This window comes from Fulmarus glacialis, unplaced genomic scaffold, assembly GCF_000690835.1.
Source record: "Fulmarus glacialis isolate BGI_N327 unplaced genomic scaffold, ASM69083v1 scaffold9401, whole genome shotgun sequence".
Lineage (NCBI taxonomy): Eukaryota > Metazoa > Chordata > Aves > Procellariiformes > Procellariidae > Fulmarus > Fulmarus glacialis.
Genome location: NW_009193399.1, coordinates 1 through 10,755, shown reverse-complemented (window position 1 = coordinate 10,755; position 10,755 = coordinate 1). Strand labels below are relative to the sequence as shown.

The 10,755-nt window shown below is 37.6% G+C and overlaps 1 protein-coding gene across 1 annotated transcript in view; it reads left to right on the top strand.

Moving 5' to 3' along the window:
• Positions 1-1,741, top strand: part of MTBP (MDM2 binding protein) — a gene marked incomplete at its 5' end in the record, with an annotated part of 25,136 nt that extends 23,395 nt beyond the window's left edge. The window contains 2 exons of the mRNA XM_009587433.1: positions 90-155; positions 1,706-1,741. Coding sequence (XP_009585728.1) covers positions 90-155; positions 1,706-1,741 — 102 coding nt within the window. The remainder of the gene's footprint in view (positions 1-89; positions 156-1,705) is intronic.
• Positions 1,742-10,755: the final 9,014 nt, after the last annotated feature.

Here is a 10,755-nt window from a genome sequence, read left to right as displayed (position 1 = left end):
CCCCCCCCCAGTTATTAGGGCTCTTATAATCCAGATGAGAGTGAGCATATGAGTTTGCTAATTTCTGTGGCTTTGTGTTTCATATTTAGGATCTTAAAACTTCTAGGGGACTTCTTGATGAAATGAAGAAAACAGCAAACAACAATGCTAAACAGGTAAGACCATTTGTTTATTTGTTCCTGTAATTAGCGAAGGCTAATTGAAGCTGTGGCAGCTTGGCTGTAGGATGGTTTAGTTCTCAGCTTTAAGAGATGAAGAGATGCGTTCCTATAGCTGTGGGTCTCGTTTTACTTTCTGATCTCACAAAAACTTTCTCTCAATCAGTAGTCCCATGACAAAATTTCCGGTTGCATATATTCAGGTTTCAGATGGTATTCTAGTTATAGCCGCCAATATGATGTGCCACAGTGAGAAATGGAAATGAAAGCAATAAATGTTTCCACATCACTGGGAAAAAAGAGAGAGATGAGATTTTTCTTCATTTGAGAGAAACCTGCATCATTAGGGAATTCTTCTTTCCATGTGTTGAAGGAAATAACATTTCTTTTATAAGGTTAGGAAGCAATGAAGGAATCTATAAAAGGAAATAAATTTCTTAAAAGAAGCAATAAAAATTAGTAATTGTAAGCTTGGGAATAACTGTAAGCACAAGGGATATCAGATGAGCTTTTTTGTGTATAAGGTGGGACTTATGTGAACAGCAGCACAGAGCAAATGACAGGAGTAAATACTCCTGTCCTCCAGAAATTAAGTAACTCTGATTTAAATTCTGAAAAACATGCTGAAGTGAATCCATGATTTAAGAAAAAAAAAAAAAAAAAAAGTATTGTGCATATTTGCAGTACAGTTTTCAAAATCATAAATTAAATGGAAGGATTTGGACTGGGGTAGTTAAATAAGAAAACCCAAATTCTTAAGGAAAACTGCTAGATTGCCACAGAATTTATTCTGCAAGAGCAGTATTTATTGTGTTCTGTACTGTGTTCCCTTGTGGATTGCTTCCTACAGATCGTAAGGTTTCAAAAACTACATGGCTTGTGATGTTTGGCATTGAACTGGGATATTGTGCTGATATACTGTTTCTCACCGCCATCTTTGTCTGGGGAGGCCAGTTGGTCCTTTTATGCGTGTTTGCTGTTGGCAAAGACGCGTTAAAATTGGGGATCTCTTAAGCTGGCCACCTCTCCCAGTATTAGAGAATACTTTGAAACTACCTTATAAAAAATACAATTGCCTAGGACTAGGCAGTTGTCTGAACAACTACCCTGTTTGGTAAACAGCAGTAATAATGGTGGCAGATACAGCAGTGTACAAATCATTCTTTATCCTTTCTTTCATAGGTTTAGCAATTTTTTGTGCTGGAAACACTAGCTGTTTAGCATTGTGTGTCCACCTTGTTGCTAGTACATGGAGAGAGTGGGGTGAAGTAGCTCAATTCAGGGGATCTAAAAATGCCTTTTTCTAAAGAAAAGGTGTTCTATAAAATTAAATACAATCCTTGGGTAACGCTGTATCCTCTCAGTTTATTAACAATTCTTTCTCCTTTTGAATGGATTACTTTTAAATCCTGTTTACTAAAACACCACACAGGTGGTGATAAAGGTGGTGTTAAAGAAAGAATTAGTATAAGTGTATGAGATGTTCTTAAGTTGCTTTCCAGAACTGGAGTTATGTAAACTGTTTGTTTTCTCATTTATTTTCCCAGGTGATTGAATGGGTTTTGGAGAAGACTGGCAAGTAGAGGTACTGAATGGATGCTGTTCACACCTTCCTAGAAACTGTGGAGAGAGCGAGCACTTCGGATTGTAAGAAAAGCATTATACTGCCTAACACATGCACACACATACCTACACACCGGAAGAACTTTGATCAGTGCAATTATATAGACTCATTCTCAAGCACAGTAGCATGTTTTGAAACTTTTTATACTGAAAGTTTTAATTATTTTAAAAATTCAAATGAAAAAAGGTTTTATTTTATATGCATATTTATTATATTTCATTGTTAAAAGGAACGTAGCTTGACTTGGTTTGATAAAACTTTGTATGTTTTTATGTGAATAAAAAACCCACCAGATTTAATTTTAATAACAAAACTACTTTACCTTTTTGTGTGAAGACCTCTATTCTATTTATTATTACTTGCTGTTGTATAAACAGCTGTTTACAGTGTCGACCGTTGACATTTTATAGAATAATTAAGAACAGTTCCTATTCTGCAGGTGAAAGCAAACAGAATTAGAATTTGAGTCACAATTATCTCTGTGTTGTAGTATAAGAAAAAAGCTTTTGAAGCTCGATGCAGGGTCCTGTTAAAGAAAGGATCATTGTTTTACAAGCTGAATTTCCGGTATAATTTCATGTGTACTCTTTGTAATACTCCTTAGAAACAATTCATAACAGAGTTCTGAGATTTCTTTTCATGGGGGAGGAGGAAATCAAAATGGTAGCAGTAATGATGATTGTGAAAGCTGTGAAAGAGCTGGCATGCTATGATGAATTGTAATGGAAAGAATAATTTCTACCTGAGTTGCAAGCACAGCAAAATACTAAATTTGGCCTCATTTTGCTTAAGTCTCGGGCATGTACCTGGCTTGTACTGGTGTAATTATTCGAGTTAGTATTATGTTGAGGTGAGAGTTCCTACCAAAACAAGTATGTTTTACAGTTTTCAGTGTAAGGATTTCCTATTCATCATATAAACTAACACGATTAAAATTGATAGAGATGCAGTGTTATTGTTTGCTATATTCTGCTGGAAGGAAAATGGATTAAGCAATACTAATATGAACGAAATTTAATATTATGAAAAAGTAATTGAACTAAACCATGTGTAGGTTAGACTTAATACTGTAAAATCTACTCATTCTCTAAAGAGCCTTCCTGATTTTGTGACGTTATTCTTTGCTTAATTCTATTTTGTGTAAAGCCAAGCCCTAAGGAGGTTTTTCATGTCTAACAGGATCTTGCATTTAACTCTTCTGTTCCTTTGTTCCAGTGTGTATTGTTCTCCTGAACTCTACAAGACCTTTTATACGTGGGTGTGTACTTGTTTTAACCGCACCCTGAGCAGCAATAAGAAAGCTGTGTAGCTGTTTTACCATGACAGTGGGCTCTTGTGAGTACAATCTGTGTCTTAGCCCAGGACAAACACAACTTCTTAGGAGCAGGATTACATTTGTCTGCAAAATGCCACACGTCCATAGCATCCAGGTTTTACTGATTTGATGAAACAGAAATGCAATGAAGGTAGATATTTAAATAATTATTTAATAAGTGCATGCACGAGATTGCTCCAATGTATTAATTACTGTGTATGGCTCACATTTCTTTGCATTCAAGACAGAAAACAAGAAATCAATCAAGCCATTAATCTTCCTTAACATCTAATATTGAATAAAGAAAGTCTCTACTTCCAAATAGAGTGAGAAAACCCCTAAGTTATAATCTCGTATCTTCAGCCTGAATGCTGATACTTTTGTCCAAATACTAAAGCAAGCCACTGAAAGTTGTATTTCTTAATTTTGGGGCGTTTTATATACTTGTAATTACAAAAACTTTGTAGTTAATAAATTATGCATAAGTTGATAAGCGAAAGTACAGAAACTACATTTCATGAAATGCTTGAGGCTAGCTGCCATAAGCAAAGAAAATTCCTTTAAGGAAAGTAATTAATACTGGCTTTCTTGATGAAAAACTATCTGCATGTATCTGTAGAAGGGCTTCTACGAAAACATGCGTTTTAAAATTATTTTTTATTATTTTCTCATTCCTCCTTTACCTCTCTATGGTGTCCATAGTGAGCCCTGGATTTAGATACTAATTATCTTACTTCTACTTCAAGTAGAACCTAATGGTTATTGTTTTAATTAATTCTGTAGACTCAAAGGCTGGCCTGAAATAATCAGCAGGATAGCAGTTAGGGAAACATAAGCATTCTGATGTATTGTTTGTTTGCGTGATTCCCAGTGCTGAACTAATACAGTGCTGCCCATGTCTCATTTGCTGTGTTATTATGTTGGGGATTTTTTAGGGTAAGTGATAGCTAGTTTATTATCATGGCTTAATAACATTGTGCCCCATTTGAGCCATGATAACTGTCCTTGTCCATGCTCTTAACCCACAAAAAAGCTTGCAAAATAATTTGACCTGGTCTACCGTAACAGCGCTAAACCAAATTATCTTACATCTGTCGTAGTTCAAAAACCCCACACTAAGAGTGCCCGCAGCTCTGCTAATGTGTTGTAACTTACGTGATAGGGAATGTAACATCACCCTTTGCCTCTGAACTTCAAATTATTTTCTTGTTTGTGGCTGCTGCACCCAAAATCCAGTCTGCCCCATGCATACTTTGGGTGCTTGCTTTCATGTTTTTGCAAGTCAGGATATAAATCATATTCACCAATATACATTTATGGTTTACCCATAATCCGTGTTATGTGCTTATACAAGATTGGAGTAAAACAACACTGATGTGGTTGTGATTACTTGGTGATATGATTACTTCTAATATTACAGCAATTGCATGATGAATATGACTGGGCTACCACAGACCTTAATTTGGGTACAAATGCTTTTCCAAATTCACAAACTCCCTTTTCCAAATTCACAGTTGTCCCTTGGGATTTGTTTTCTAATGCCTCTGATTATTTATACAAGCACAGAAATTCTGATGAAGGAAACAAACTGAAAAGCTAATCCTACGTGGAAAAAGTAGCTGAAATGTTCACAAGAGGTTGTAATCTTTGTTACTTAAATATTTGATGTTTTTCCCCTCATGCTTTTAAACTAAACTTTTGCCCTGGTTAATCTGGGGGTTCACTTACATCAAGCAGTCTTGAGTTTCTTGAAATTTTGCTAGTATATTATTAATATCTCCTCTTTAAAATCAAAGTCACCACTGAACTCAAAAGTGTTCATTTTAGATAAAATGCCCCATTACTTTATGGTAATAGTATATACAGTAGTAGAGTGTGTATATATATATATATAGGAATATATAATATATGCTATAGTAATAGTCTATACATATAGTAAATAGCCCCAGTAAACAGCTAGTTATAAACCTGCCAGTTTGACTCTTATGAAAAGTAAGATAAATTTACAAATCAATGATAGTATAAGAATCCTGGAGCACATCATTTATTTAGGCTCCAATTCTGCTTCCACTGAAACCAAAGCAGCTCCAATTAACTTTTAAAGATGGGTAAGAGGACAGTCAGGAGTTGTGTTCTGATTGATAAAGTACCTTAAGAGAGATGCTAGTTCCAGTATGCTTCCCTGAACACAATCAGATCAGCTTTATTTTTACTTTTTTTTTAACAAACACCTTATATCACATTTTTCCAGTAACATATATGTTCCAATATGTATCCAAGTCTTTCTAATGGTGAAGCTGCTATACAAGCCTTCTGATCAGACTGTTCCATTTACAGTCAGTATTTTGTGAAAAGAGTGAAACTCTAGAATACCCCTTTTTAGGATTTCCATGAGGCTGGTCTGCCATACCTTGGGTCAGACTGAAAGAACAGGCTTAAATTCCCGCAGTTAGCTTTTGTATTTGGGCTGCTAAGTAAAGAATTAAAGTAGAAGGGAAGAAGACCATATTTTTTTCCATAACCATTCATAACATAAGCACGGCATATGTTGGCCTCAGTCCTTGAATGCGGAAGCTTGAGCAGAAGTTTCTGCTCTTTTTTTTTTTTTTTAATGACTTCTGTAACCCCCCAGTTAAGTATAAGCAACAAGGAAAGCATTGTAACTTCAGCAGGTGAGTCTGAACGACCTGCCCCAGAAGGTCCCTGTGGCCTTTCAGCAAATGCCAGCAGCAAACAAAAATGCTGTGTACTTACACTTTCAGCCTGTCATCACCAGCGCCACTATCATGTGAGCACTGAGCTTACTTAATAGAAAGCACCAGTGCACCATTGGCAGTACGTTAATACTTTTTTTTTAAATTTTAAATTTTTAAAAGTCACTCCATCAATACGATGAATAGTTCTCTCAAGTAACTGTCTGAACAGAATGATGGAAGTTTAAAATGTATTTTTCCCCAGCTGAAAACCAAAGGACAGCCTTCCAAACAGCTTGTTTGGGTACAAAGTAGGCTCATCTCGCAAAAATCCAATAAATGACTTTATTAAATATATTTTTTCCTCTAAAATATAAATATTCACTATACTCTTATAAATGTGGAGTAGGTCCATATTTCATTTGTCTATCCCATCCAAATATGAATCAGTCCAAAATCTGAAAATGAAGAAATAGCATCTGTAATTATCATTATTTTTTCTATAAATATATATAATACGAATTTTCTTTGCAAACTGTTTAGTTATTCACTTATACTTCATATAGTACTGAGCACCGTAGATTACATATTGTGTCATTTAATTGTTGCTACTAATATAGGAATTTGTAATATTTACAATTCACATACATGTTAGGTATAACATTCCAGTGATTTGTAAGTGTTAAAGGAATAAGGAAATAGTGCAGTATAGTTTACATATGTATTTAACCTACCCCACAGTATGCAAGTTTTCAGTTTAACCTCTGGAACTTTTATAGGAGCCTGCGTCCAAATTTTTAAGTTATATTTTGGAACAGCAATAAAAATGTCCTGAATCGCTTTTTAAAAACTTCACACAACGGTTTATTTGACGATGTGATGTGAGTTCATACTCAAAGACCCAGTCCCCCAGCGTACCGACTGCTCTCAGCTTCTCAGAAGATGTTCTCCTAGAAGCTTCCAAGCCACAGGAGACCCAAGTAACTGCCACAGTAAGTTATGTGAATGGCAGTGGTCGCTAAATGAGAATGTCCATTTGGAAATTACGGGTAAGTCATGTAACATGTTATATCCTACCTTGTGACTTTAGACGAGGAATTAATTTTTAAGTGCAAGTACCATGACAGTGAAAACAAAGTTCACAGCTAGGTGAATCCCCTCCCAGGCTTGCTTTTGACTGGTGAGAGTTGCTGCGACTGGGGCTGCTTTCCAAATGGCGATTTAGCTGTTGTTCTTCAGTGATTATTTTCTGTATTTGTGAATTCAACTCATCATCTTAATCATGGAAACGAATTAAAAAATTACAGTACCTATGGAAACCAGCACGAACTAATTCCTATGTTGTGAATAAACAGCATGACTTACGCCTAACGCTCAAGACTTAGCTTAAAAACATGGAACCAAACTGTGTTTTTAATTTTCCTCTTTGCCAGCCAAGTGATGCTAAGTTGAAACTTAGATGCTTTCTCAAGAATAAAAGAAGTGTTGTAATATGACAAGTGATCTTCCGGATTTATCACTTCCCATACAGTTCCTGTCCTTCAAAGTGTGAATTTGGGGCAAAATTCTAAAAGCAAACAAAAAACCACTCCTATATGAAGCAGTTCTGTTTACAAAGTAAGAGCAACGTAAATGCCATCCCTGTTCTCCTTCTTTCTGTTCCCACCTGACCACATTAAGCCAATTTAGTAGTTCCAGGCGCAAGCTGTGTGTATCATCTCTGATGTTGAAGGTCAGCATTGCTGCCTGCTGCCCGCTTTGTGCCCAACGTAACTGAACAAGGATGACTCAGTGATTCAAATGTTTTAATTTAAAACAGTAAGCTGTGGTGCAAAACAGGAACTAGTAAGTTATGGGTACGGAGGCGCACGTCTTACGTTTCACCAGCAAGGAATAGATCTGGACTGGCCAAGTCATGCTTTTAGGAGCCGCTCCTTCCATATTAAGGCTTTTCTGGTAGTGCAGCTCATGTTCCTGCCCCAGTGCATTTCCCCACTAATGTGGAGCTGCTCGAATAACTTCTCTGATCTAATCTAGAAAACTCAAAAAAAGATCATGTCTCCCTCCTTCTTGACATTTGTTCTTCTATCAAGATCACAAAACCAGCCTCGGCAGAGCTGAGGGGGTGACACAGTTGGGGTAGGAGGACAGGAAGCTCAGCATGGCTTTCTGTTGGAAAACTCTGCCGTGGAAACATGCTGGCAGAAGCTTTGGTCATGCTTCAACATGGATTCAGGAACTTGAGCACGCTCCTACCTATGCCCCACTGACAGCCGGCTTTCAATACATTGCTATAGCTAGTCTTGCTTTGTGTCCGTCACTAGGAATGTACACAAGATGTCTTTATTGTTTAATTGGAAAGTGCCCCTCAGCAGGGACCCTCCAGCTGTTCACTGACCACAGCTGTATTGCTTTAGAGCATCCTACTCAAAGGTACATATTTGCATGTTCTGCTCGGTATTCAAGCAACAGGTTCTGACAGCGCTCCAAATGAAAAATCTTCTGTAAGTGGTGCACAGGTTAGAACAGAAAAAATATTTTACTTTTGGATGGAGAACTTGTTTGGAGAACTTCTACTCAAACAACCTTGAGCTTCCATCACAACCAACACCCACTCTTGTCTGCTTAGCCCTTTACTTATTCTATATAAACAAGTACATTGAAGTAGGCACAATTTATGATTCTGAAACATTTACATGTATGGTACTACACGCTTTTACTGTCTCATATGGGATTTTAAAATCCCATTATTTACAATGAAATCTACTGTTTTACTTGTCATGCCACCTCTTTAGCTGATCAAGAAGAAACCTGGGCCTTGGAAGACTGCAGAAATGACCAAGGCCCGGTACTGAACCCCAAGCTGGTGTATGCTGCTAGCTGGTACGGGTTGCTGCTGTTGACTGTACTTCGGATTAGCATGGTTGCTCCGTCTTTCTTTGAAGAAACAGATGTATCCCACTTATGCCACCAAGCCAAGTCTTGTAATCTTTGCTGACAGGAAGGAATGAATGATGAACACAATTGGTTTTGGACAGGAATGAAGGTCCAGTTGCTGAAAGTACAGAAAGAAATCAAGTTGGTAATGATTAGATTAGATTACAGCTCAAATAAGCAATCATTTACTTGATTAACTGCTGTCTGGTATTTTGAACAGGCTTCTATTAATAACAACCCTTTATTACAACTTATTGTCCTTCCTTTGCATACAGCTGCAAATATTTAGGTTACTAAAAGTAAGTAATAAGTATCTTGAGAGCAGATGAGATCCTGGTGCCTCTGCCTCTGGGCTTGCATCCACGTGGGTAAGCAGCAGCAAACTGAGTCAGATGCTGCAAGCAGTTTTCCAAGGGGGTCAACCCCTCCATCTTTTCAGGCTTTGTTTCTGACCAGGGATGGTGGTGGGACTGCTCTGTCCAATACCCAGTACACCTGCTGGGTTACAGCTGAAGCCAGGAACTGCACCTTCAGCTGATGCTGCACGGTTGCTCCTCTGTTCATGCAGCCTGCAGGAGACTGAATTGAGACTTTTTTTTTCCATAGTCATGGTTCAGATGATCTCACCACATGCTTGCTAAGCATGACAGACTTGTCAGCGTGGACAGCAGGTTCAACAGTAGGTTCACATCAAAACAAACCAGGTTTGCCTTTCCACCAGTCGTGTATCAACTTTATTGAGAGCTAGTAACAAATTCCCTTCTGAAAGCCTGACAATAAGCAGTTCGCAGAGTATATGCTGTGAAAGGTGATGTGAAGAATTAAGCACCCAATGTGCTCAGGAACTGCTGAAAAAAATTGGCAGGAAAGACCATTTTACATGCATAATTTATGGTATCTAAACTGCTCATAGGAATAAGCACCTTATTTTTAGGCGTTGTGACAGCTAACTTAGAGGCCTAAGCAGACAGTTTGCACCACATCTGTAGTCTTCCATTTTTTTCAGCAACTAGATGTTCAAAAATGTCTAAAACATAGCTTCTTGTCATAACATAAAGTCCCTATGTGTATGTTGGAATTAATAATATCTCATCCTTAAGTTTTTCCACCTGCAATCATTTAAGAAGTGAAATGCATACATACAAAAACTCTAACATCTGGCTGTTTAGAGATACAATTTGTTCTTAAATGTAAGAAATCTTTCATCCCTCTTTGCCATGGTTTTACCATTTTATCTCTCTTTTTAGTTTATCTCCTTCTAAAGCCAGATCGTCACTCTGTACTAGAAAGCACAGTGTCTGAATACTGGTACTGGAACCTGGTACTGGCCAGCTGTTATTAGAATAAAATAAAATAGAACAAAACAGAATAGAATATTTCAGTTGGAAGGGACCTACAACGATCATCTAGTCCAACCTCCAGTAGTGCTTCTCCACCCCCGCAGCCTGAAGGACCACCAAAGAGATGGTAACATGCATCCCTTTGCTAAACGCAGTACTTACAATTTCTCCATCCTTTCCTCCAAAGTCTAAATAAAGCATCCTTATCCCATCGTCTGAGGACATTTTCAGTTTTTCGTAGGGATATTGTGCAATTGTCTTAGAGAAGGCACCATCTTGCAGTTCAGTTGTAAGAGAGAATCCGTGTTCGTAATGGATGGTCAAACGACACTCCTGGCTTTTATATGTGCAAGCTGAAGAAGGAAACAAAATTTAGTCTGCAATGTTCTTAAAAGCAACAAATTCCATTTGGCTGCAGATATTCGCATTTTACATTCGATCTCAACATTATCTTGTGAAAACTAACCTTTCCTAAAACTGGGCTAATCATGCTCTAACTGTAAACCTGCAGATTTGGTTTGAAATCTTCTGTTGTGCAAGGTCCAAGCAAGGTTTCTTAGTTATGATGTAAACGCACAGACTAAAATTGTAATCAGCAGTAGCAGTACCGATGTCAGTCCTTTCAGGTATTTGCTGCATTCCTTATGTTGCAGCATATATCTCGAAGCCACCGAGGCGAAGGGCTCCG